At 37.2% G+C, this 26,937-nt stretch overlaps 1 protein-coding gene across 2 annotated transcripts in view; it reads right to left on the bottom strand.

Moving 5' to 3' along the window:
* BLNK (B cell linker) overlaps nucleotides 1–26,937 on the bottom strand; it is a 101,887-nt gene that overhangs the window by 7,883 nt on the left and 67,067 nt on the right. The window contains exons 4-21 of one of the 2 annotated variants that reach the window (XM_026851653.1): nucleotides 24,184–24,249; nucleotides 18,564–18,620; nucleotides 16,486–16,535; nucleotides 15,485–15,525; nucleotides 14,509–14,665; nucleotides 13,120–13,289; nucleotides 12,522–12,603; nucleotides 11,696–11,776; nucleotides 10,256–10,281; nucleotides 9,677–9,705; nucleotides 9,272–9,367; nucleotides 8,452–8,494; nucleotides 6,226–6,253; nucleotides 5,850–5,922; nucleotides 5,284–5,314; nucleotides 4,217–4,259; nucleotides 3,399–3,477; nucleotides 2,949–2,980 (exon numbers count right to left, since the gene is read on the bottom strand). In XM_026851653.1, the coding sequence (XP_026707454.1) occupies nucleotides 2,949–2,980; nucleotides 3,399–3,477; nucleotides 4,217–4,259; nucleotides 5,284–5,314; nucleotides 5,850–5,922; nucleotides 6,226–6,253; nucleotides 8,452–8,494; nucleotides 9,272–9,367; nucleotides 9,677–9,705; nucleotides 10,256–10,281; nucleotides 11,696–11,776; nucleotides 12,522–12,603; nucleotides 13,120–13,289; nucleotides 14,509–14,665; nucleotides 15,485–15,525; nucleotides 16,486–16,535; nucleotides 18,564–18,620; nucleotides 24,184–24,249 (1,184 nt within the window). Of the gene's footprint in view, nucleotides 1–2,948; nucleotides 2,981–3,398; nucleotides 3,484–4,216; nucleotides 4,260–5,283; nucleotides 5,315–5,849; nucleotides 5,923–6,225; nucleotides 6,254–8,451; nucleotides 8,495–9,271; nucleotides 9,368–9,676; nucleotides 9,706–10,255; nucleotides 10,282–11,695; nucleotides 11,777–12,521; nucleotides 12,604–13,119; nucleotides 13,290–14,508; nucleotides 14,666–15,484; nucleotides 15,526–16,485; nucleotides 16,536–18,563; nucleotides 18,621–24,183; nucleotides 24,250–26,937 lie in introns of those variants that run through there. The other variant, XM_026851652.1, reaches the window with a different exon arrangement.

Raw genomic sequence — 26,937 nt, forward strand, 5'->3', positions numbered from 1 at the left:
AGTTTTCAAAGTATATTTGTTATGCTGTAAGAAAACAATTTGTTACAAGGACTTTGGAAGATCTGGAAATCTTTGGTATCATTTGGCAAAGCTTTCTACTGTAAATGTATGGACCCTATATAAGTGCCTGGGACACCTGCCTGCTCTGAAGAGGAGACTTGCTTATAGGGAGAGAAACAGTTCGGTTAATAACAGTTTGGTTAATAACTTGGTTAAAAGCCAGAGCTAGACTTAAAATGCAAGAAAAAAAAAACCAACCACCACCTAAGTGAATCAATGTAGCAACAGATAAAGAGAACGAAGGAACACAATGCAAAAAAGCACAGTCCAGTGTAAGAAGTAGTTATATAGGTGAGGGAGTCAGGAAAACAAATGTAGCTCAGACGTAATTTTTCACTAATTTAGTCCAACTGAAGTGTTTGTATATGTGTGCAAGAAGTCTAGACAGCTAAACAGAGAAGCAGAACTAGTAGGAAAGATTGTGAAGCTTAATTGTAATTGTAATAACGAATCACAGTAGAAAAAAGCTATTAGGGCTGGAATACAGATGTTGAAGAGTTTAAGAAGTTAGAAGGGAAATGGTTAGCTAGTGTTGCATAGTATTGACAAGACAGGAATATGGGAAATAAGTATAGGTTATTGTCTTCTGGTGAAACAGATTCATGGCCAAAGACAGTATAGGTGTCTGTTCTAGGTACTTGTGATGAGAGCTGGGTACAGATCAGTATCACGATACCAGAGAAGATGATTGTAGAAAGTTGAGTGTTACTTAGTCTGTTAATATGGGAGGTTTTATTTGCTCTTGGTATTACTTACTGGGTAAAAGAATACTACTAGGATTTTTAGGATTCACCTATTCCTGGACATGATACTTTGCAGACTGCTTTATCAAATCTTCATTAATACAATTCTGATTTAGATTTTGATTTCAGAAATCAGTAAGAATATTATAGAGGTGATCACACAGTGACTCAGAATTAAAAAATTGAATTGGACTGGAGAGGTCAAAGATACCTGTGTGAATTAGGTTTAGAACTTATTTTGTAGTAAAGGTGCAACTGTCTGGAAGCTGCATTCCAAGTACACAGAGACATTATAAGAAGCAGTTCCAACTCTCAATGAATGAATAATCACCTGAAGAAGGCTATTCAGTATTAAGAGTTTTGGGTTTTCTGTCAAATTTTGACTGACCAGCTGCAAAAGTTACAGCGGAGAACTACATTCTAGGAATAAAGTAAGAATTGCCAGAAGTCAGGCTGAATTAGACTTTATAAAAGGAAATTAAAATAAGTAATAAGAGATTCCTTAGCTGTGCAAAAATGAAAGAGAAATGGGACTGTCTGCAGTAAGAATTTTATTGATTTTAAAGATAATCCAGGTAGTAAACCAATAGTAGTTCTGGTACTGAAATGGAAATTTCCACAACCAAACTGTAAGCAAAACTCAAATACCTTAGTGCAATTGAACTGGTGGGCCCAGATAACCTTTATCCCAGAAATTTTAAAGACTGGCACGTGAAATTACAGGTCTGGTAACAATTATTTTAAATAAGTTTCGAGTCAGGGTGGTGCCATATGATTAAAGAAGACCAAACATAATTGCCATACTTAAAGTGGAAAAAGTGACCTGAGCAACTACAGAACACAAAGGCCTAGGAAAGACTTTGAAGGAAAGAACATTAAGATTTGGAGGCAAAGGTATAACTACAAAGAGAAAATCTGAAATTTACCCAAGTAGGTAAAAATGTTACAGACCTTTCATAAAATAACAGAGTTCTACAGAGGGTATTAATATGATACTGTACTTTGGACTTCAGTAGAGCATTTAATACTGTGCCATATGGGAAATTAGTACTTTTTATGAAGATGATGAAGGTTGGCACCAGGCTTGAGCTTGGTGACAAGGAAGAGATGGCAGGTTATGCTGAAGGGACAACAGCGATTAGAACCAACTGTATCTGTGATGAAGTTGGTATTGGACCTGGCACAGAGTAAGAGTGTGTTAAAGAAAGTTTACTAATCACAACATCACTTAGCACCAGATGACCTTGAAGAATAGTTACATTTCAGGGATTAGTGAGAATTTATGCTACAAGTTGAAGCGCATCAGTTGTGCAACAGGAACAGTCTATTGCATGAATATGAACCATTATTATACTTCCACAGCACAGGAGATGTAATTGCAACATACATCAAGCAAACATTTCCAGGAAATAGAGAGAAGTACTAATAACACTGCCTAAATTTAAGCTAAACCAAATGCAGATTTCTACGTGCAATTCTCACCATCCATTTACAATGGGAAAGATATGCTCAGACTGAAATGTGCAGAAAAAGGATTGTAGGAAGGGCTGCAAGTGTCTGCTAACAAGAGACTAGAAAAATATTAGATCTAATTTGCACTTCTGTACAAAGAGAGTTCATATATAGATATTACCTAATTTATTTTTAACTCTGAAATCTGTCTTTGAAAGTACTACTTACAGAAGAGCTTTAGTGTTTGCATTATAAAAATACTTTTTTTTTTTTTTTTTCCTCCCTGCAGAGAAAGAATAAATTGCTGGAAGCAATAATAATCTGTCTGGCTTCTAGGCAACAGAAGCCTGGAACAGCCCAGAAGTGTCATATTTAGGGTTCTTCTGTGGCAGAGATTGATGGTATCTTTATTGTGATGGGAACTGACCCAAGCTTCTTTTGGTAGAAATCTGCAGTAGTCACAAATGGGAATGAAGCACCCAATTTTCATATTTCATTTTATACAATAATCCTGACACACTCCCATAATTTTACTAGCTGAGCTAACCCACTGGATACCTGATCTCCTCTCTGTATCCATTACAGAGACAAATGTTAATTCCATGCATGGCATCTTGAGATAATATTAATTCAAATATTAATTTGAAATGACAAATTAATTGCATTTTAATTCATAATCTGGATTATACTTACTTGGCAGAATTGAGGACTTTTGGAGCAGAGGCCTGAAATAAATATCAATAGATTACAGAAAGGTCTGAGGAGATCTGAAAATATTAAAATTATGTATTTGAAGCATGCAGTGGTAGAACATGTTCCATCTCATCCATCTGTCCATTGACAAATAAGGGCCAGATACAGGTATTTAAAAAAAGTCCTATTGCACTAGTACTTCTGGTTTAAATTTCATCACCTAGCAATTATATCCTCCCATGCTTTTTGGTGGTGGTGATAGTATTTGGATGCATTTCCTGTGTTTTATTTTTTGCTACTGTGAGGCTTCAAGAAACATGACTTTCAAAAGGCAACAGAAGGATACAGAGAAGACAGTGCTCCCCTTTGAACTTCTAACAGCTGTGTTAAGACTGAGCACTAGGAGCTGGTGCACTGAAATATTCAAAAGATGATGAAAAGAGATTTTACTTTTGGGAACCACTTGGAAGGGGTGGAAGCGGAAGCTCTTGGCTTGAACCTCGTCGTCGTTCTGCTGCTGTAGGTTTTTCTGTAGCTGGGAAAACAAATTGTAGAGTCAAGGTTTCTTCAGAAATATGTTGTCCCCAGGTAAGAGAGTCCCAGTAGTAGAAGGAGGGTTTCTTTTATTATTGTAACTTTGGGGGTTTTTCCTTACATGGCAGCTTGGCAAGCTGCTGCTTTCTTTATTAACTAGTGGCATACCACCAAATTTCTAGGCAAACAGCCGGCGCTGTGAGCGCCTGCAGGAGCCAGCGGGAGACTGGCCTTCCGAGCGGCAGCGGGGTGAGCGCGGGGAGCACGCTGGGCAGGCTGCCGGCCAGAGCTGCCGGCCGCCCGCACCCTACCCTCGCGTTACACGGCAGCTCCTGCTGGGTTTTTGCCCGGAGGAGCTGCCGCCTGCACAGAGGGGAGATGCATTTTCTGCCTCTTGCCAGGAGTCGCCTCCGTGTGAGGTGGTTCTGGCTGAGTTCTCCATGATGCACGCGCTTCGCCTCCCTTCCCCACGTCAGAGGCCTGTATGGCACACTGCTGGTCCATGATGTGGTGTGTTACCCTGCCAGTAACCTCAGCAGTTTCACTGCGACTGCTTTTAGAGAACAATGATACTCAGTGCAACTAAGACTGGCCAGATCCAGTTTGAAACTGGTAAAACCAAACCCCCTCAAAAACCTAGAGTAAATTGAATGTGGTGTTGTTTGTCTCATGTTTTTAATAAAATGAAAGTTCTGATAAATGACAACTTTTTCACAATAGTAGAGATAATTTACCTTCATTCACAGGTAAGGTCTCTCTGGAAGGTAAACATGGTTTCTGCAGTAAAACAGAAGGAAATCAAGTATTAAATGGCATGTCACTTGTACAGCAAATGTTTATATTTTTATAGTTTTTGTGAACTAGTTTACATTTAAGATTGACAGCATCCTGGAGGCATTAGGCAGTAGCTACATGGCCATTCTGTGAAGAGCCTAGTTGTATGACCTTGAAGCCTGGGATTTTGTAAAGTAGATCTGGAAAGAATCCCAGTTTGTGTGTATAAATAGATGGACAGAAGTAAAATCTAGAGAAACGCAAGCTTTTTTTTTTTTTTTTTTTTTTTTTTTTTTTAACAAATGGTTCATTCTTATCACAAGTCAAAAAAAATGAAACGTCCATCCCAAATACTTGCGAATCAAAAATTTCAGTATTTTCATCTTTGTCAAGCTATGCTCACAAATGTCTGAACACATTTGTTTTTACTGAAAGTTAAACTGTCAGTTTAGCTCACAGTAAAACTCACCCAACCTTCCAGTTTCATTTTTTTTCATTTTGAAACAAAGATCATAAACTGTCAGTTTCAAAACATTTTGCAAATTAATTTCTTTTAAAATTTCAACCAGTTCTCTCACTTTCTCCCACAAGAGGTTTTGCAATATTTTTCTAATGATGAAATACTTAGTGAAAAGCCTCCAATAAATTCTGGTAAAATTCCGCACCTTTCTTGAGCTATCACTCTTACAATAAATCCATGTTCCCCATATGCAGCCCTGTGTATTTCAGGGAGTACTTCTGAATGGCCTGTGTTCCCATTTCTCACTTTATTCAGTTCTTGCACTGTTTCATTGTTACATCCTATTGAGTCCAAATATCCCTTTAATCAAAATATTTTTCTACGTGAGCTTTCTCACTGCTGCTTAGTTCACATAACAGCACCCAAATATTTCCTTTCTTTTATAAGCCTGTCCCCTATACTTTTATGCATTTATATTGTACCCAAACAAACGATAAAAACCTAAGTTTTACAATAAATTAAAAAATCACCTGTAAAATTATAGTTTGATTATACAAGTCAACTTACTGGTGAATTTACTGCATTAGAAGTTTTCTTTCTGCAGGTTGGAGGAAAAAGAATATGTGAATTCATTTAGCAACTAAGCATCACGTTCATTGATTCCCAAGATATTTCTGGCCAAGATGTGATACCGTTACTGGACAGCTGTAGCAGTTGAGGTGTGGGGTATCAGATGTAGCACGGGTACTCGTAAAGGTACTTATGATATGCAAGGAAGCTACATTCTGTCCAATATTTAAGATGACAATTTGGGTTGGGCAGAAGAGTTTTAATGAAAAACATAACTTCCTGCATTTATAGGCATGCACGTGCCACTGCTGCAGAACGTGACTAAAATAAGCAAGCCAGTGAGTCTCTGCCTTCAGTGATAGGCAGTGAAGGGCAAAGCTACTGACATTCAAACAGCATTACTCCAGAAATAACAAAATAAAAGCTTGCCTTTACCTATTCAGAGTATCTTTCGTGATCCGCAATAAAAATTACTCCCCAATTCTGATTGCCATAGGCAAGGATAGCTCCGAATACACCTATTAACCCCATCCCCAAAGTAGTTTTATTATTTTTTTACTCACAGGCCCCTTGGTAGTGGAGATGGGGCTGCTCCAGTGGGAAATCTGGATTCTTGTGTGCTATTGAAGCTATGATCTAGAGATGGAAACAACATATTCAGTATGCAATATAAGCCGTATCTGAACAGTGGAGTTTCCTCACTGCCATTTCAATGTTAATGTAGTAAAAGTAAAAATCCATTATTTAAAATTTTTGTCTTAATGTGTTTTCAGGCTGATTATACTAGAAAACAGTTCAGTAATATTTCTTGCTTAGTGCTGACTGTTAAAGATAAAATTTACACTGACATACTCTACTATATGGTATATTAAGGTCACTAGTGACATATTAACAATAAATCCCTCTCATATTGCTATGTTTTCAGTAGAGAATACTTACTTTCATCATTATTGTTTGTTTCATGGTCCTGTAATGGAAAAATACATTATATTTGATAAGAAGCAATTAAATAAAGAATTATTATTAAATGGAAAGTATATAAATAAATAATCTGGTCTTGGTGATCTGTAGTAATGTTTAAAGAAATATTTGTATGGATGCATATAGTATCCACTTTTCAACAGCCTTTACGACAGCATTTGAAAAGTTTTAGCAAACCACAATCTAATTTTGAACATTCCATTAACCTCGAGACTGCCTGTAGTATTGAGAAAACTGACCTGGAACTTTGCAGCAAGACCTTTTGGTTCACATTTCATTTCCAAGCTGGAAAGCAGGAATTTTGCAGCACATTTGAATATACCAAGAACACATCTTCCACTCAGAGGATACCGAGTAGACTGTTTTTTAACCATACTAGAGTTGAAGCAATCCAACTCATTTCACAGCTTCTTTTGGAGATGCTTGCTTTCGGTTCCCACTTGTCTTTTAGGGAATCAGACTCCCATTTGATAAGTATCTTTCAAAGAGGAACCAGTTATTAATTTGTCCATCTTCATCCATTGGGTTAATAGCTTTTCACTAATGTAGGTCACAAATGCATCCATTCTCTGGTTGGAGAGGTGTAACCCATCATCCAACAGTTGAGCGCGTGAGATCTGGAGAAATTTTTCTCCTAGTCAGCCCAGGCCTTTGAGAGGAACAAGGGTTGCAGTTCTGTTAACATGATCATGGCTGATTAGTGTCGAGAATGTAATGAATGGGAGCAGTTAAGAGATGTTTCAATTATCGTTTTGCTTTGTCAGTGTGCATAGTCAGAGATGGAAAGGCACAAAACAGCACTGGACAGCCATGATGCTGCTTACCATGTTTTTCTTTAAAACTGTAATGGCTGGCAACTTCTACAACAAGGAAAGACTCAAATTTGGACAACACTGGGTAATTTTTTACTAGGCTGGCTCTTGTGCTAAACTGTTTTGGTTTTTATTGTGCGTGGCGGGTTTTTGTTTGTTCATTTCTTTGGGTTTTTTGTTTGTTGGGGTTTTTTGTCTTTTTTTTTTTCCCCCTAACAGTATATTGCTAAAAAAAAGCTGAGAAATCAAGCCATTTCAAAAAAAAAGAGAAATCCTGGACTTGGCATCACTCAGGAATTGTTCAGCATCTTACAGGATACAGATCTAAGAAAGAACGTTGTGATGAGGTGAAAGGGAAACTAAAATGCTGCTGCTGTTGAATGCAGAGGTGTGCAAAAACCCCAACATAAATACTTGGTATATCTAGAAATTCAAGGATTGAAAGTAAGACTATAAGATGTTTTTATACCTCCTGCATTATGTTACTGTAAAATCTAATGCTATGGACCCCAAATTCCTAAATTTTAGAGTCTAATTTCTCTGTGTAGTTATTGGTGGACATTATTTCTTAAGCACAATTCAGAGCATTGAGCTGGGACAGAGTCTGATGCACACAGCTTTTGGCACAGATGCCGATGCAGTTACTGTCACCCTGTTTCTTGCTTCTTCAAGTGCACCCTTCTCTTGTGCTGGCACAACTGTTACTAGAGCTATGATACAGAACAATTTATGGAACTAATCTGGCTGAAAAAGAACTATTTATGCTTTTTTTTTTTTTTTTTTTTTTTTTTTTTTTTTTTTTTTTTTTTTTTTTTTTTTGTTCCAGTACCATGGAAGGGACAGACTGGGACAAGAGTAGAGGAAGAAGAGGAATAACTTAAAAACAGTCTTAGGAGCTCAAAGCCTGTAATTACTGCTTCATGGACTGCATTTCATAGTGATACTGGTTGCTCAGACTACAGCCTGACATTTTAGAAGGATTCCATTTTCAGAAAGTATTAATCATTCATCATCTGAGAGGACTGAGACTCAAGGATGCTTCAGATTGTGCAAAATCACCCACTGCTACCAAAAGTAAGGTTCCTGGAGTTCATCTGGTATTTTTTAGTATAATAAATTATTTTTGTGGACTGAGACAAATATCCCTCAAAACATCTGAAGTCTTTTCTTGGATCAATACAGATGTCCAATGTACCTTTTTTGTCCAAAAGATTAATAGCCACAGTTACAATATTAGATCAATCTGACATTCAGAGTCATCTGCTTCTGTTATAATACAGAACAGATAATAAAAAGCATCCATCTATTTATATATATAAAACACAAAGCAGCCTAAGTTCAACATTTTCTTTTATAGCGGCACATTACTCACTGGTTTTGGATGAAGACGATTTCTGGGAAGAGGCAAAATATTTCTGGAAAATATACACGATAAGTTAAGATGAGTAGGATTTACTTATTTAATTGCTTGGCTCAGATAAGCATTTCAAGATCTAGAGAGGAGGAGGTCTGCAGTAAATGGATTTAATTGTAGCGATGCACTGTTGCAGTGGTTGTGATGCTGTGCCCTTAGTGTGGAACTACTCTAGAAGAGCTTCTGTCCTGGACCTTGGGCCCCTTGCAGCTGTGCACAGGACCTCACCATACACTGTAACACAGTGTTGTGGATGCTACCTGCTCTTCCTGGGACATATGGCCTCTTTTGTAGAGCAATGTCCTAAGGATGAGACAGTGGTTATGAAGCAGCTTCCTACACTTCTAGGGACACAGGAGTGAAATAGGCTGCAGACTCAAGTTTCCTTTGCCTCTTTTCCTCCAGAGACTTGGCATATAAATCATCGATTTACTGTGTCCAGTTTCTTTACAAGCAATCCTGTGCCCCACCCCCTACAAAAACACCTCATTTGCAAGGGTACAGAAACGGGTAACAGGACTTTAAACTGGCTTGCAGAGATGTTTTACCCCTGCACTGGATCCCTAAAGGGACCTTCAAGAAAACAGTACCCATTTAGCAAACTAGCTTGAATACAAAATTTTGTAAGGAAATAAGAACTTTCAATTCTTACCTTGCCCCAATATCCCTAGCTATTTGTGTGTCCTGACAAGTGCTTACTGTCTGAAGGCTACACGATAAAGAGGAGAAAATTGTTTCTGCTAGTATTTCCTATTGATATAAGCTGCTGTTGACTTACCTGGAAGTATCCAGCTTAGGTGACTCTCTGGTCATGCTGTGCATGTGGGAGTGCTCTGTATTCTGAGCAGGCACAGACAGAAGTGGTTTAGTGAACCTAATGATAAAACATGAATTTAGAAAGGAAAAATATATTTAACAGTGAATACAAAGGTCACTCTCTTTCTCCTCCCCTACCTCCCCAAAATTCTAAAAAGTACCCTTAAGAGGTATTTCCTTTTAATATGTATTGTTTGGGTTATTGAAATTAATATAGAAATGGATGACAATCTTTGCGTAGATAATCTAGGGAATGACTATGTATATCTTCTAGATAGAGCATTATCAAACATATAGTATCTAGGTGAGAAAATGTATTTTCTGACATGTTTTAAAGCATGCACAAACATCCATAGCAATGGGTTACCTGGTTACCGGTGGTGGTGATGGTTTTTCCTGTAAGAGAGAAGGCAGTGAATTATTTGGTCACTTCTTGATTTAGTAAAACATATTTGTATGATTCTATTTATGTTATCACAGCAGTATCTTATTTCTGTGTTGTGGTATAGATTTCTACTAGAGCTCTGCCTGGTAATCTGCACTAGGATGGGAGTGGCACCACCAGTAAATCTCTGAAGCCCTTAGCACACTGCTTTGGCCATATGTCATGTCAGTACCAGCAGTGGGAAGAAAATTACTGTGTCAGAACTGTCATTGCTCCTTTGCTGCAGGTCTGCTTCTGGAAAACATTCCCTTAGGCTGCTGCTTCCCAGACCAGCTCACTATCACATAGGACTGGGAAACATCAGCCCCTTCCCATTTACTCTGATGTGCAGACCTTTTGAATTGGCTTGCCTGCTTTTCCGTGAAGGAAGCAGCAGCAGGTCTTCTGTGAAAACAGAGTTCCCATTTTTTCCCCTTTGAAAATGGGATCATCTTCTTTCACAATCACATTTGTGCCCTACCTGAGGACAATGTGAGTTTATAGACTATAGAAAGGCCTTACCTCTTCTTCAGGAACCTCGTAGACTTCTGTAGGACAGGGAGGAAAAATATATATTCTTTGATTAGCAAAAAATGTACTGCATATTACCAGAAAAACTGATCAGAATTTGAATCAATTGTACTTCTGCTTCTGGAAAAATAAGTTGGAGAATCTGCTCAGAGCTTTGTTCTGATTCAAAAACCCTGGGGTAGCTACATCCCTGGTCTTCAGGAAAAGTCCTGGGAAGTCTGATAAACAGTCACTGTATTAATGAACCTTCCCCCCACCCCACAAGCTTTTCTTTGTTGTTTTTTAATCCCACCCTCAAAGAAAAAAAGAATGCTTGTGTTTTCCAAACTGTCCCAGGTTTGCACAAGATGTGTTATCATACCTGTGGTAGCATTCAGCCTTGACTCTCAGGGAGGAAGAGATCAGGTGAATCATAAATACAGGCTGGCTTATTTGCATGGCCAGCATCCATCCCTGAGCTCTGTCCCAATAGGTGTATTTTAATTCACATACATTAAAAAGCCAAAACCACCAGCATCCTTATCTATGCCATTCTGAGTGACAAATGAATCATATTTAAACAAAGCTCATGTCAGGCTTCAATCGCTTTTATTGCGCTGACAAAGTGTCCGAGTTCCCACCAGGGGGAGATGTTTTATTTTTTTTAGTAACATCGGTCAGGAGATGGTTGTTGCTCAACACTGATTTGCAGAAGGGCTATGATTGAAAAGGACATTTAAAAAGGTCTGAAAAGTAACTCACAAAATCTTAAGTCATTCAGAAAAAACTTATGTAGTTTACGACTTGAAAGCTAAACACATCGCTAATGAATATGCAAAGACTTTTAAAGAACTGTGTGATCAGTCTGTAAAGGTTACATTCCAAGCAATTAATGAGATAAGGATGCAAAACAACTCAGAGTTAGCACAGCTAGGGAAGATTAAGCAACTATATCTGCACTTACAAAAGCAAATATGATTTTTCTTATTTGCTTCTGCTTTTGTTTCTTTTTCCAAATAAATTGCTCTTTATAGAGCTTAAATGGGAACACTTATCACCGGACATGCAAAGCATACAGAATTTCTTTAAGGTTGAATCTTGATGTGGTTTTAAAGTACTGAATCTTGATTCCTACAGTGAAATGGGATTACTAACATACCAAGTCCTATAATTGTTTTTCCTGTATTGATACATTTGGACTCTGCTAGAGCAAAAGACTAAAAATAAGTTAGTTTGGGGTAAATTATTTGTTCTAGTTTTATTCAAGCTTAAAACAGATACACTATTCAAGCCAAGCAAAACAACCACTACAACACAGAAAAACCAAAAGGGAACATATTTTTGTTTTTCTGAAGTATGTCATATGGTTTGTGTTGTGAATACATCAAGTGTAATTTAATATTCCTCAATCTTAGATTCCTTTATTTTAACAGTGATGCAAACTCCACGTACCTTGCAAATCAGAAGGAAGAGATGGCTTTGGAGAGGTAGGGAGGACTGACTTTGTTGTCTTCATAAATCTGTTCACAGGAGCTAAAACCATATTTTATTCGTATATATCTGTGCATGTGTGTGTATATACACACATATACATACACATATGGATTAAAAAACTAACAGTGTAACAGTTATAGAATAAGAATATTAAGCAGGTCCAAGTCATAGCCTTTTTGTGTGACCTTGAACAAATCAACTGAGCAGATCACATTTTAAAAGGGAAACATTATTCAGTGTTCATGCCTTGATGAATAGGTTTGATACTGTCAGTAATGTCACAGAGCAGACCTACCTACTCTTCTCTATTTACTTTTCACCTTTGGACTGTAGTAGTAGCTTCACTCTCCAGCTAAATTTACTTCAAACAGTGAGGTAAAAATAAAGAATCAAAGTCTGTTTATCAATTGAAAATCTAAAAATGCTTGTTGTTCTCCTGAGGCACTTCAGCAAACAGAAAATTTTAATGCTTTGGCTCCTTAGGATGAGGAGGGAGATCATATACCATGAAAAGCTTCCTGGTTCTACAAGGGCTGGACTTTGAAACAGCTGAGTGAGAGAAGCAGGAATTAAATATGGCTTCCAATAAAGTTAAAAATAATTTTCTTTGGCCTTGTCATGGGCCAAAGAAGCCAACTGTTTTTTTGCAGGCTGTATTCTCTTTAATAGCTGCACCTCCACTCTTTGAACCCTAGAAACAGACATTAATTTTTTTTTCCACTGTTGTTCCTAACAAGGCAATGATTATTAACTTAATTTATTAACTTAAATGACTAAAACTCACATCTTGTAGGTAGTGACATGCTGCTTTCTGTGGGTTCAATATAGTTATCGTCGTCATTGTCCACTGGCACAATGTAATTATCCTATGAAAAATGCAGGACAAAAATCTACCAGTTAAACCTCCATTGTATCAACAAACTGTTGGGACTGAAGCCCTGGCAGCAGTTTACAATAGTTGCTGTTTCACAGTGACTGCTATTTCAGACATTTATCATCCAACACAGATGGGATTCCCCAAGAATGAAAACCCTTTACCAAATTACTCCAGTTCTAGACTGGTGGCTAAAAGCCCTCCCTTCCCTTTGGTCCTGGGGTAGCCTTTGAGGTTGCTCTCTCCCCACTGCCCACAGATTGTTACAGATGAACAGAAAATATTCTGTAGTCTACAGAGCCTCCTTGATACTCAAAGTAGGCAGGTATCCTCTAGGAATCAGCATAGTACTTTCAGGTCACTGCTTGTGATACATACCATACTAATAGTATTTGTACCATACTAAGAAAGCAACCAGGCTGTGGTATTGCTGTGCATTCTATCTTATAACTGGTGCGGGTTCATCAGTCATTTAAACTGTCAAAACAGGTATATCTATAAACATTACCTCATCATCGCTACACTCCTTCGGCTTCAGCGGTACTTTTGGCTTTGCAGCAGGAGATGGCAACGGCAGGGATGGCACGGATGGTTTCTTCGGTCTCGACATGGCTGGACTGGGTGTACTTGGCAGAGGTTTGTTGATGGGAGGAAGCTGCTGGTGACTACCACGATTGTCTTTTAATATGGAAGAAAACAACAATTGTAGTAAAAATTAGATATTAGCCTCTGAACTGTCTTCTATTACCTGTGTAAACAAGTCTTTACTGTGGCTGCAGCTCAGGCAGACCTGAGTGTATGCTGGTCCAGATGTTGATAGTTGTGTGTAAACTTGTGTGGCCTATTTCATTGCTCAGGGTAGCAACCTAGTCCTCTGTATCAGGCTGCAGAGGGTGCATAGACACTGACTGTTGTATGAACAGCTGTTTAACTCAGTGGGGAAAAGGTGGTGTCTGGGTGGTGTACTCCATTATTTAGTATGTCCTGTGCCAGTATGAACTTTGGTGATAGGAAGCGCAAAAGAACATACCTGACACATAAGAAAATCAACTGTTACACAGCACAAAGGGTGGGACTGAAACACAAATTATGCCAAGTCCTCTGGGGTGTCATTTTAAAAATTCCTCTCTTTTTCAAAGAACATACAGATGAAGTGCTAATAAATTTCTGTGAGTACACATGTAGCACTTTAGCACTTCGATGATTATTCTATAACCAGTCTTGTATCATACAAAAATGAAAGCAGGTATCATACCAATGTTTCTTTTCCCCATGGCTCAAATCTTCATCTAACTGAGGCTAAATTTAGTTTACTTCAGTATAATCTGCACATGGTTGAAAAGAATCAAAACAGGAAGTAAGAACACCTTTATACTGGACTGATGTAAATAAAATCTTGATCCTGTCCTGTGTTTCAGGATATTTATCCTCCACAGTACCAAACTTGAAGGACAACAACATGGAGTGAATATTTGGGATGCTTTGTCCTCCATTTCACTGCTTCTGGAATAATGATTTGATATGAAGAAAAGATTAAGAAGGGACCTGTCCAGCCTTACATACTTAATCTTCAATACAAATTTCTGCATTAAAATATGTGGATGAATCTGGAGCCAAGTTAGTGACATCTCCATACCTCTGTTTGAATTTTGAAGTTAGGTGTTTATCAAAGTCTTTAGGACACGTTATATTAAAATTCTAGACATTGTTACCAGCAATACCAACCCATTTCATGCTGTAATAACAAATCATACCCCTGAAAACTGAAGACCTGATTGCCAGAATTAAATGCAAACTCTTGAGGAAAGAACAGGTTAGTCCACTTAAGGCCATCTCTCTTCTGGTACTGATAAATAGGCAATTATCAAGCTGATATAGTCAATTATTCTATAACTACCTGCATATTCACCCCTAGAAATAGGGAATGCAGAGGGAATCTTCTTTTTCTCCTGCTCACTTGGAGGAGGCTCATAGCTGTCATCAGGATTCTCTTCACTGGGGACCACATACATCTCAGAGTCAGAGTGGTCATCTGGATTCTCATAATCACTGTCCTAGAAAGACAGAACTTCCAATTTCTTATCTCATAACATACAGCTTCATAGTACTATATGACACAAATATCCTTGCAGGAGTACAATTAACTAAATTACAATAATGTATCCTTGAAAGGACATGTTACACTGCCTCTTAGTGCTCCCTCTCTACACAAATATGCACTCCTGCCTGCCTCCCCTTCTACTCCTCTGAGGAGCTTCCTGCTCCCTGTCTCCTTGCTATCACCAAGAGCTCACTCTTTGAATTATGGACCAACAGCTTGTTTCCCTTCACAGGATAGTTCCTTCCTAGTCCAGCTGGACTGTCCTGTCACTTCCTCTCCTTTTCCTATTAAAAAGGTACCCAGGATCTAACTCCAGAAGGAAACTAGTCACTTCAGGCTGATGGTTGTACTTGCTTCATTCTAATGGTCTCTAAAATCTTATCAGAAGTTGTTAATTTTCATCAGAAGTGGCTTTCTCCTCCTCAGTCCTCCCACCCTCCCTCCCCTAAATAGATGATCTTACTGGTTTCTGAAATTTTATTCTGTTTGAGAAGTCCCTCAAATTGATGCCACACTCGTCTCCAAAAATCTTAGCATCCATAGCTACCACTGACAGTGCTTCTGACTGTACTTTTAAGTTGAATGTAAAAAAATTGAGATAGCTAAAAATCAGTGGCTCCTTGTAAATAATGCTGATATAACAAATAAAGTAACATTTCAACAGTATTAAGTTCAACCACAAGTGTCGATTCAAAAAATAAACTGTTATTATTATTGTTTGTGCTAACTTGTTGCTACAGTAACCTCTTACTACCCCAAAATGTGTACTTACAAAATCATCTGACCATTGTTCCTCTTCATTGTCTGCATGTTCTAAACCAAACATTAGAGTTATTTAAGGAGATAGAATAGCGAACATAAATGTTTATCATAGATTGGTTTTTCAAAGCTATACTTATCATATTCAGTTAAAAAAGGAGTGGTTAAAATTTCCTAAAAAGTTCAAAGCAACACATCTGGTTTGGACTGAATAGTTAAATGCCTGCTTGCTTGTTTTTCAGAGCTGTTGGAAAAGCATGAGAAAATGGCAATCTGCACATGGTCTGAAAAGCAGAGCATGCACTTTACCTCAGAATGTCCTGCTAATGCATTTCATTTTTCAGTAGGAATAACAATTTCTACATAACACAACTATCGCTGACCCCTGGGCCTTGCACTTTCTTGTTTTTCAGTTAAAGCTCGAAGACATCACACTAATTACAAGTGTTTACATTAAACTTGGAACAATTATCTGATAACTTCCAAACCCTGTCGTCTTTGCTTCAGTTTTCCTATCATTGTTTCCTTAACAAGATAGCCGTTAACTTGTAAAAACAATCATGAACTAGTTTGTGGGCAGTGCTGTGTGATAAGTAAGTATAGTTCTACCTCTAAGATAATTCATATTATCATCATTGTCACGCCAATTCTTCAGTATTAAGATTCTGAATCTGTGATGATCCATTTGTTCACTTATTTCCCTATTTACTTTCACATCATAATTTCTGGCAGAGATGGACTGGATGTGAATTCTCCATTTTTAGAGCAGCCTACGTGCTGAACCCTGATAAATATGGATTTCAAGAGTAGCTACTTGCTACTTCTTTCTTCATACTAGGATAACTTGTCATGTTTTGCATGACTCTCAGAGATGTGAGCTACCTTCAGAGTTGTTGATAAGTGTACACTATTCTCTCATTAAAAACAAATTATGAAGAAATGTATAGCTGAAATATTGTTAGGCATATCAAAAATACATACATGAAGTTAAAGTTTACATTAATACAGCCTTACCTGAAGCATAATCCCTTTGTGGTAGACTTGGTGGAGGTTTTTTTTTTAGCCTGTAAACAATAATTATTACATTTATGATCTAATAAAGTAACATCCACTAGAAGGGAGCATGTGCCAGACACATAAAAAAAGCTGGTAACACAAGATACCTGCAGCTGAAGAAATACAGATTACCATCACAGATGCTTAGCAAATAGCTGTAGGAAAAGGCTTTGAAATGCTAGAAACAGATAAGAAATTAGAATCTACTCTGAGATATATTTTTTTTTCTAGAATGTATTTTGAAAGAACAGCTTCTTTGCCTGCCCACCCTCCACTTCCAATGCAGAAACAGATAACAGGGGTCAGAGATAAATGCATGTCTATCTGAAGATGAAAATCTGTTCAGGTTCACAGAGGCTCTGCTAAGACCATGGCATAAGAAAGTGGTGCAGCACTCTTCAGTCCCATTTTTAGAGCTATCATTTTGCATGTACTTTATTTTCTGATAAATGTTTAAATGTATACCAGGTCTCTCAGGGCCAGATTCTGATTCCACTTACTATTATTTTATGGTGTTATGGCTCTTTTTTTGGTAAATACTGTTGTAAAGGTATTTGTAATGCCAAGTGTATCAAAAGATAATTTGTACAAATACTAAAGGGATCCTTGTGGCTATACATATATACATGTATATGTATGTGCATGTATATATATATATTTAGCAAAGAGGAGCATACAATATATGTAATTTATATGTATGCACATACATATGTCTACTCCTGCTCATACGTATATATGTGTATATATGTATAGTCCTGCTTGCTAAATTGCAGCTGTCCAGAGAAGACACTGAATTGCAGTGAGTTGATGTATCAATTATTTCACCACCCTGTAAAAAAAAAAATTTGGGTTTAAAGTCAAAACAAATGGTGCATGTGTGATAGAGGCCATACTGATGCATTTGAAGAGGAAAAAAAAAACAAAACAAACAACCTTTGCTTTTTGTAGTCATACAAAACATTAACACAATTTACATTAAAATGGCTCTTCAAAGTGGCTTTTAAACATTGTCTGACAGCTTCCTTGTAGCACTGATGAGACCTCCCATGGACCTGAACCTTTGTCCACTGAATTGATTCACTCATTTTTCAATCAGGTCCTAACAAACACATTTGCAAGAATAAGCAACTTTTTTTTTTTTTTTTAAATCTTTTCTTGTGATCTCTGAGCAACAGTGATGTCTACAAATTTTGCTTTACTACAATAACTTGACACTCAGTATTTAGGTCCTGAGCATGCTGCTTAGGTGTTATTGTTCAGATACCAATGTAACTCAGGGTGGTGGCATGCTGGCACTAACACATCAGTCTACAGACTTTTCCCATCTGTTCTGAAATGCTTTGGCTACTTTTGAGTCGGATTCATGAAATTCTGTTGTTCAGATAGTCACGAAAAAAAAATGCACATGCATGAATAAATAGTGCAGGCATTGCTAAAACTCAAAAAAACCCACCCCCAGAAAACCAAACCAAAGACAATCAAATCTAGGCACATTATTTTTGAAGTATTTACCTGCTTTGTTCGTTAGTAACAACACTAATGATGGATAGCTGCCTCTGAGCCTTCAGCTTCCTGGAGCATAATATAACAGTGTACTAACAGTAAATTAAAAAACATTCTCAACACCCCTGCTGTTGTCTTTTGTCCAGGTTAGCACAGGCATGTTAGAAGAAAAACCCAGGGCCACTGCCAGGGCAGATACCAGGTCTTAGGAAGGGTAGACCAAAACTTATTAATGTACTTTGCAACATGTCTATCCTGAGATGATGAATGACAGTGGATACTTGGAAAATAGTGGAACCAAGGTAATAAGAAGAGGCTGGCTGGGTCACAGTGTAAAGTATGTGGCTTAAGCCACATGATGTTTCCAACCTGCTAAGCAGAAGACTGCAACACTTTGTCCCACACCCTTTAAATCCTGGCAGTGGCCTGGATGGAAAATGTAAATATGTTACAATGAAAGCATATGAAGCACAGAACAGAGGTCTGTGTCTAAGCAGCCTATCATGCCATTGTGCAGCTTTGAAATAGCATACCGATCCCAAGTATCTTTCCCAGTTTTGCAAATTAAGGCCACTTGTTCATTTTGGAACCTGAATATCAATAGAAGAAAAGAAAAATGTTTCTGTCAGAGCTGAACCAGTTCACGGCCACATCTACATTTGCTAGAATCTCTTCAAATATGTTATTCATTCTAAAATTCAAATTCAGTTAAAAAAATAATTCTCACTGTACTGGTATGATTTACTGAGTGCCAGAACTGAAATGCAGGCTCTTTTGAAGTCAACTGGAGCTTTGCTTTGCAAGAGCCATAACTTTACTCAATGTGCAAACCATGATGCAAAGCTCAAAAGACATGACCCCTATGCAAAGAAGCAGTTACCTAGCTATTTCTGATTCCGATGTTAACAATCCACATAGATGCTTAGAGTGACAACTGACTGTCCTGTTCTCCTGAAGATATTGAGAAAGGACTGAAAGAATGGAATGCCATCCAACTGAGCATATATACTTAAGTGGAAGACAGAATGATTTCCTACATATCTTTTAACAGTTATGTAAAATTATAGCAAATGAAATTTTCAAGTAAAATATTCTAGTGCCACTCTACTCTGGACTTAAGTTACAGTTAGTAAAGTATCTCTTTATTTGCTGAGATAGAACACAAATAATTCAGATTTTCATTTACTTTAATAGGACTAGTATTTTTCTAAAATTTAACAGAAAGTAATTTTCTGGAGATTTTGAAATATTCCTGAGAAATTTCAGTTCTAAAGGACTCAAAACCCAGGAACATTTTTGAGAATATGTTTACAGGTTTTAAAAGCAACATAACATACCTTACCATACACATTTTAGTTTCAACAAATACCCAGATGGCATTTGAGACATGTAGTGGGGTCTAGATGCTGCTTATACACAAACAGAATGTGCTGTACAGAAATTCACAACAACTTAAGAGAATAAACTATTTCATTAAAAAAAACCAAAACGTATTCGGAGATTTTCCCCCCTATAGCATGCTGAGGTTAACCCAACAAAACATTTAGGCATGTGCTTAGATCTTCTCACGTAATAAGTCCTGTAGGAATTGCGAATATTAAATCACATACTTCAAGTTAATGGCACATTTTTGTGTTTTGCTGCACTAAATGAAGAATTTTGAAGTAAACTGCAGTAGAGGTCTGAGTTTTCTGTTCTAGTAACATTTGTTTTTACAAGCTACACCCAAAAGTAACCGAACATATGTAGTAGTAGCCCTTTACACGTAGCACTTAATTCTTCCGCATTTCCTTACTACTGTTTCTGCTCACTCCCTCAGCATTTAAGATGTGCCTAACACCTCTTTGTTTTCAAGAGTCTTTACTTTTTCTGTTGTTAATTCTGTACAAAGTCCACTCTCATCTTAGGAACAATTTTAACTTAATAGGTTCTACAAATATTATATTGACAACTTTACGGAGTTGAGTATAGTATGTATTAGTGCACTAGATCACACTTGTTATTAGAAGATAAATTAATCAAACTTTGCCAAAAATTTTTTCAGAGTTCCAAACAGGTGTAATCCAGCTGAAAGATAAAGTTTTCCTGAGCTGTATTCTCATGACCTAGTGCAATAGTTTGTTAAAGCTTTGTAAGTATCTGACAACTGTTCAAAGTAAAATTGGTCTGAAACCTAAAACCCCCTGCTATTACTACTCTTTTGCACATTTTCTTTACAATGTGTTGTGCCTGTGAAATGGCATATAGCTGTGATTTATTTATTGTCACTTTGATGAAATATTGTAATATTAATAAAAGTCCTGGCACTCAAAACACTCTATTCAGCTACACATTGAAAAATCATCTTTCTTCAGAATAGAGTTAAAGGTAGGTATTATACTTTTCCCTGGTTTCTTGTGTTGTACAGCTTTATTTTAGTACTTTTTCTCTCACCATTTGGTCCATAAAATACCACTTTTCCCCTGCCAATGGTTTGATCATGGTTGTCTTCTAGTTGCAGCTATGCAGGTTGAAGAGACATTTAGTGACACAACTACATTTTTCTGCCTAAGTTATAAATGAACCACATAGAAAAATGGACCAGACAAATCTGAAGTAAAAATTTACCCACTAAAAAGCTGGGTAAAGTGGATGAGATTACGATGCATCTTCTTTCCATTTTTCAGGTCACATGGAAAATGCGATTTCAAGAAATGGACATATTTAGATTGTGTGCAGTTAGACGAATAACTACAAGTGCATGATTTCTGATGGCTTTGCAAAGGAAGTTTTGATAGGATGTGATATTGCAACATGGTGAGTAACTTGAAATTCTAGTCTTATTCAACATGGTAGGTCAGCATGTATCAAATCTTTAGGGTAAAGTCCTGACTTTGCTGTATGTGCCGTGACTTTTAGCATTGACTTTGATGGAGCTAGGATTCCAGTGAACAAAGCCTAGAGGGTTAAAGCTTATAATTTACAGAAGAGTGCTACGTCCTTACAGTGTGTTTCAAGTACAGGCAACCATCCTGAAGCGTGAAACCTATGATTTCTCTCTTACAATCCCTGTCCTGTATTAGCAAGATGTAAATATGAAAAAAATGCCCTCAGCTTTATACAAATTTGACTACACCTATTGTTTCTACACCTGAGTACATAATCCTCTTTGACATCATGATCTGCACAGCAGCTGGGACTCCCATATTGCAAACAGTTTTTTCATGTGATTAAGGGCAAGCAGGTGAATGCTATCCTGCAGTGGGCAATATTTCTACTGTCACAATATTTTGAGACAGGATAGGAAATAAGCAACAGGAACTTTTAAGCAATGATGAAACAATCTGTTGTTTTCTTTCCTGTTACTATCACTGTTCAGACTGCTTTCTGCTGACCTTTAAGACACACATGGATGGTAGATGTATCCCTCCCCACCTACAACCCACAGATGAACCAGATTGGAAAGCAAGACCCTTGATGAAAGAACTTTGCTTACTTTTCTGCATAATCAAGAGCCAATTCAGATTTTAGAAAGGTCCTAGTAAATATTGGTAATAAGTCAAATGTATTTCAGAAGTATTTGATCATTCTTTCCATTTCAGTAGCAGAAGCTTACGGTATACATATGTTTGACAACTTTAGGCTAGGGATAAACAAGTACATTATTTGACTTCTCTAAAATTATTTTAACAGGTTTGAATTTGAGTCAAAATGATAGTTTTTCCAGAATACAGACAAATTCCAAATCTGTGCTACATAAAACTGATTTTTTATACAATTTTTCCTGCTTCAGCCATACTTGGATCCTTGACATTTAATACAATAATCCTTTAACTGAAATAAAGGAAGTGATCAACTGGATAATCACATTTTTTAGGAAAAACATCTAAAAAAAAAATCAAACAAAAAGTCCCCAGAGGGCACATTCAGAGGAATACAGCCCGTTCTAGTTCTGCAAAGTTTGGCATGTCTTGTACATATCCTTATCAGTGTTGTCAACACATGCTTTTATTGCAAGTCTCATATGCTGAGTTCAAGATTTGATTTCTGAAGTTGTTCAAATGTGAGAATCTTTATTTTTTTTAAAAAAGAGTAAAATTCTGATCTTCATAGTTGTAGAAGAGATTATTATGACTCAGATGAACCATAGACTTCCTGATATTTCTATTACTTGTATTATTTTTTACATCTCAGTTTGTATTCTTGTAGCTGGAGGTGATATGTGAGATTTGTGCTGCAGTCATACATTAGGAGGGTTCTTATGAGCCTGCTCTTTTTTTTTTTTTCTTTTTAAATCTTGACAGAATCAAAGAATTGCAGTGTTATAGCAGCAATCTTGTATCTGACATTTAATGATGGCACCTTTGACCTTCCCAGCTTTGGCTACATTTAGTTCTTGTTATTTTTCCCTTGTCTGTCTTTCCTCTCTTACTCTCAGTGAAGGACACACAGTCAGAGCAATACTGGTTAACGGCAGAATCCATGTCCAGGCAACTATGGGATACAATTTGTTGCCTTGAATTATAAACTTGAGATGCTTCTATTGTTTCTGCCATCTGCTTTCCTGTCTGAGGCATTTGAACTGGACCCACTGCAACATTATTAACTACACTTAAACTACTACTGTGAAGTAGGAAGCCACCCTTTATTAAAAAGCAACAACTAAAAAAACCAGTCCCCCTCACCCCCCAAAACAAACCCACCAAAAGCCTTGACAGCCTAGAAGCTCTTCCCTGTGAGCAGGTCCCAGGTGAAACATTTTTTTCAGACTGATCTCTGAACACAGTGGTCTATTTACATATACACTGTGTTAAAAACAAAAACATGCTTAGATTAAATTAAATGTCCAAGCAGTTGAAAGAGGATCCTTTTAAGGGAAAGTTTGCTTTTGCACTTGCATGAAAATAACAAGTACATATACCACATGACTGATTTACTGCAAACTGCAGCAGTGCTAGAGTGAAAGAGGATGAGTAAAGGAAAACAGTGATCTCAAGAATCTGATATATCAGGTGATACCAATAGAGCCTGCTCAAGGTTTGTGGACAGAAACACAGCTGTGATAAAAAGGCCACAAAAGAGGGCCTTCAGCCTAAGGTTACACCTCTTGCCTGGGCAGTGGGAGAGCCAGGTGGTCGCTGCCGTTCCTAGAAGCGTATCCCCCTCCTCTGCCAGGTACAGCAACTGCCCCCCGCAGCACCAGCCCTGCCATGGCTGGCAGCAGGGGCGACAGCTGAGCCAGCTCCGCTTTCCAGAGCTCTTGCAGAGCCAAACCAGGCAGAGCCCTACTGCTTCTCCCACCAGCCCTACTGATCGCTTTGTATATACCAAGAATTAGCTCTGCTAAAATCTTACTTTTTCTCTTCCTTGAACTGAGCCATCATGGTCACTCTTTAAGAACAATTGTAAACAATGTTTGCATGTGCATTTTATGCACGAGAGCTGTATTTCTAGAATTTAATAAGGTCGTCCTGGAAACATTGCAGATACTGTGTACTAATTAACTTCTAAAAAGTACTTAGTACTTTTGTCGTCAGTGGCCCATGTAAAGAAAGACATCTGAATGAGAAAATCGCATCCAAATAAAGTGCAATGCAAATGAGCTATTGCATTAAGAATGAGAGAAAGTGTGCTAAATAGCTAATTGGTTTAAATAGATGTTTGACTGGAAATAGTGAATAGTGTATTCATTTGACAAGGATGCAGAATTACTGGAATTTCTTTCTATGTATAAATATCCATGAATATTTTATGATACTCATATGCACGACATCAATATGCATGTGTTTAGTGCTTCTTACTGGAATAAGGATGTTCGGTAATGGTGGGTTTTGTTTTATGGGACTGAAACACAGGAGGACTTAGTCAGAATTCCCATAAAAATGCTATGAAGTCTGACCAGTTGGTTCAAGGTGGAGCTCAAATTAAACCTTAATTGCAGCAGGTAGCCTAAACAGTGGCCTGAGAAGAAAGGCACACATCCAAACAACAAGCAATGATAATTCTCAAAAGAAAAATGCATTTACCCAAATATGGTCTGAACTCAAGCTCTTTACGTATGCTGAAGTACATCTCTCTAGAACAACATGGTCCTATCACTGAAGTACTATACACTATGTTAGCAATCTGAACTACCCCAAATTGATAAAATTAGGACTGGCATTTCAAACTTACTTTTTGAACTTGTTTATTATCCCACTTTCATTTTTCTTGATGTCATGCACCATCTTTTGAAGCTTCCTGTAAGATATTAAAGAAAGTCAGCACTAAAATTACCCTGTGCTCGAACACTTAATTTATATAAATTAAGAAAAATACAGGAAATGCATTTCCAGTAATATTTCACACATCAAAAATGCTTAATACATGTTCAATAAGTAGTTTAGTTGGTAAATCATTTGCATATGAAGTCTTCATCCCTATTTAGTGGAGTTCTTTGGCATGATTTGTGTTATCCTTCTCCTTAATAAAGTTAATTGCAATTTAAACAATTGATTTGAGTAAGTACATCAGGAAAGAACATAATTGCCTAAATTAATAGTTTAGAATATTTCAATGTTAACATTTTGTTAAGAACTTACTTTACAACACTTCACATCTATAATGGGAACGCCCTCTGATTTCTAATCTTACACAAGTCATTTTATCAGTGGACTGTTTACCTCATTCCCATAGTGTTTGCAGTTATAATAGAATGGGGAGAATGATACATTTCCAGGCTGAGACCATCTGAGAAACTATTTGAGTATCTGTGACTCTGAGCTGTAAAAACTTGTTGTCTCAGGACTCCAGTTACATGGACTGATATCTGGAATCACAGATTGCTTTTATTCATCAGCTGTACTGATCTCATTGAGATTTTACTTGTAATCAAGACAATTTAAATGGAATATCTCATTTTTCACTCAGCAAGTATAATTTAGAATCCCACTTCCCTTCTAATTTAAAAAACCACACTACTAAAATCAACTCAATGTCAGGAACACAGATACTGCTTTCTGCAAAAGACTGATTTTACAGTGAAACCTGTTGGAAGTCTGGTCATACTAGAAAGTTCTATAGTGAAAGGGCTCAAACCAATGAATTTATGATTAAGACTGAAGTGTGATACATGAAGTTTTGCTTGTGTTTTGTTTACCAAGAACTCAACTGTTTTCCCATGGCTTCTGTCCGTTTAGACAAAAGTAAAACGCTCCCTATATAACTCATCGATAGCAGACTCAAAGCCTTCAGTGGGCACTTGGGCAAACTAAGATAAGGGGGACTCGAACAAAAGGACACAGAGATACCATCTAGGGAGGATGGTCTCACCGAGTTAGGAAGAAGACCTCCAGACTTCACAGTGCATGCTCCGGAAAGAGCAGACACCATGAAGAAGACCACGTACTTCTTCCCTTGACCACCAAAGACCCTCACTCTATTTTTACTACGCATGCTCGGACTATGTAAATGAATTTCAGGAACTCATTATCATAAGACACCCCAGGAAATCTAATGGATATGTATGATTTGTATGTAAACTGAATTCCCTTGCTAGTTCTGGGGAGCCCTTATGGTGGAGAATCCCCAGGGTGACCCCAGCACTGTTAGCAAGTAATAACTGCTTAACAGTTATACTGGATTCTGACTGTTGAGTTAATTTATTCATTTCAATAGAATGCATATATATTTTTTATTTCTGCACACAGTTCTTCCTGTTCACCTAAACTAAATATCTTTTAGACCTGAGCTGAAGATTTTATCACAAGCAATAAAGGAAAGCAATGTTTGTTGTGTGGTTTTTTTTTTTTTTTTTTTTTTTTATATAATAAAGAATGGAAGGCAAAATTTTTTTGTCTTGACTACCTCATCTCTGATGCACTATCAGGCTACCAAAATACTCTTGGAAGCTTTGCTTATGAAGAGAAGTACAAATATCAAAGTATTATTTCTGTAATTTAAAGTTTTCTTTAAACTTGAAACATTATTCAAAAGGTTGGGTAACACACAGAGCTTCACTAAAAAGAAACTATCTTCCAGCTTCATCGTTAGTAATTACACCTGTTCCTTAAAAATTAAAATAACTTTTTCAAATGAAACTGGAATTAGATGAAAATTATCTAAATAAAATCAGGAAATAACTGCACTAACATTATGTGATTATTTTCCTGAAGTCTGTGCTTCAGGCTGAGCACACATACAGTCCACTCAAGACATCAGGTAGCAGTTGTATCAGGCTCATGCTGAAAGGGACCTTCCCTCCTCTGCTACTGATTTTTAGAGCAGTTGTGATAGTTACAGACAATTAATCCCACTTTGAGACTTGCTTAAAAAGAATAGTAAAGTAACTGAGTACTTGTAAGTTTTTGGAATCCTGAAATAAATTATAAAAGTTAAATTTTTGTCTTAATGTTTATTAACAGAACAGAAAAATCTGATCCTTTCATTATGCCAGCTGGAATTCAAGGCTATTCCACATTTTCAGCAGCCCTGAAATAAACCATCATGGAATATCCTGCTCTGACAGACTAAGTCACGGGTCATATACTTAAAGAGCCTTTCTAGAGCCTAAATCTTTCCCCAATTTTACTTAAACAATTCAACCTACTCTTTTTTAGGTTTTCAACTCAGAGAAAAAAAATGGTTAACAACTGACAAATAACTCACAAGCATATCTTTAGCTTCTGCTCAAAACTAATACTATTAATTTACAGCAAAATGATATAGTGTTACCTGCTGATACAAAAAAAATACTCATAGGTATGAGAAACGGATGCACAGCGAAATGTTTTGAGATTTCCTGCAACAATGCACTACATCTATAAGAAGAGCTTGGACTGTTATCTAAACTAACCAGATACATTAAATCTGCAAATCTGGGGTGAAGATCTCGGAAGAACTTCTGCTTTTCTGTGGGGTTTGATTTGGTTGATTTCCCGCCCCCCCCCC

This window comes from Athene cunicularia (assembly GCF_003259725.1).
Source record: "Athene cunicularia isolate RWA chromosome 6 unlocalized genomic scaffold, athCun1 chr6_part1, whole genome shotgun sequence".
Lineage (NCBI taxonomy): Eukaryota > Metazoa > Chordata > Aves > Strigiformes > Strigidae > Athene > Athene cunicularia.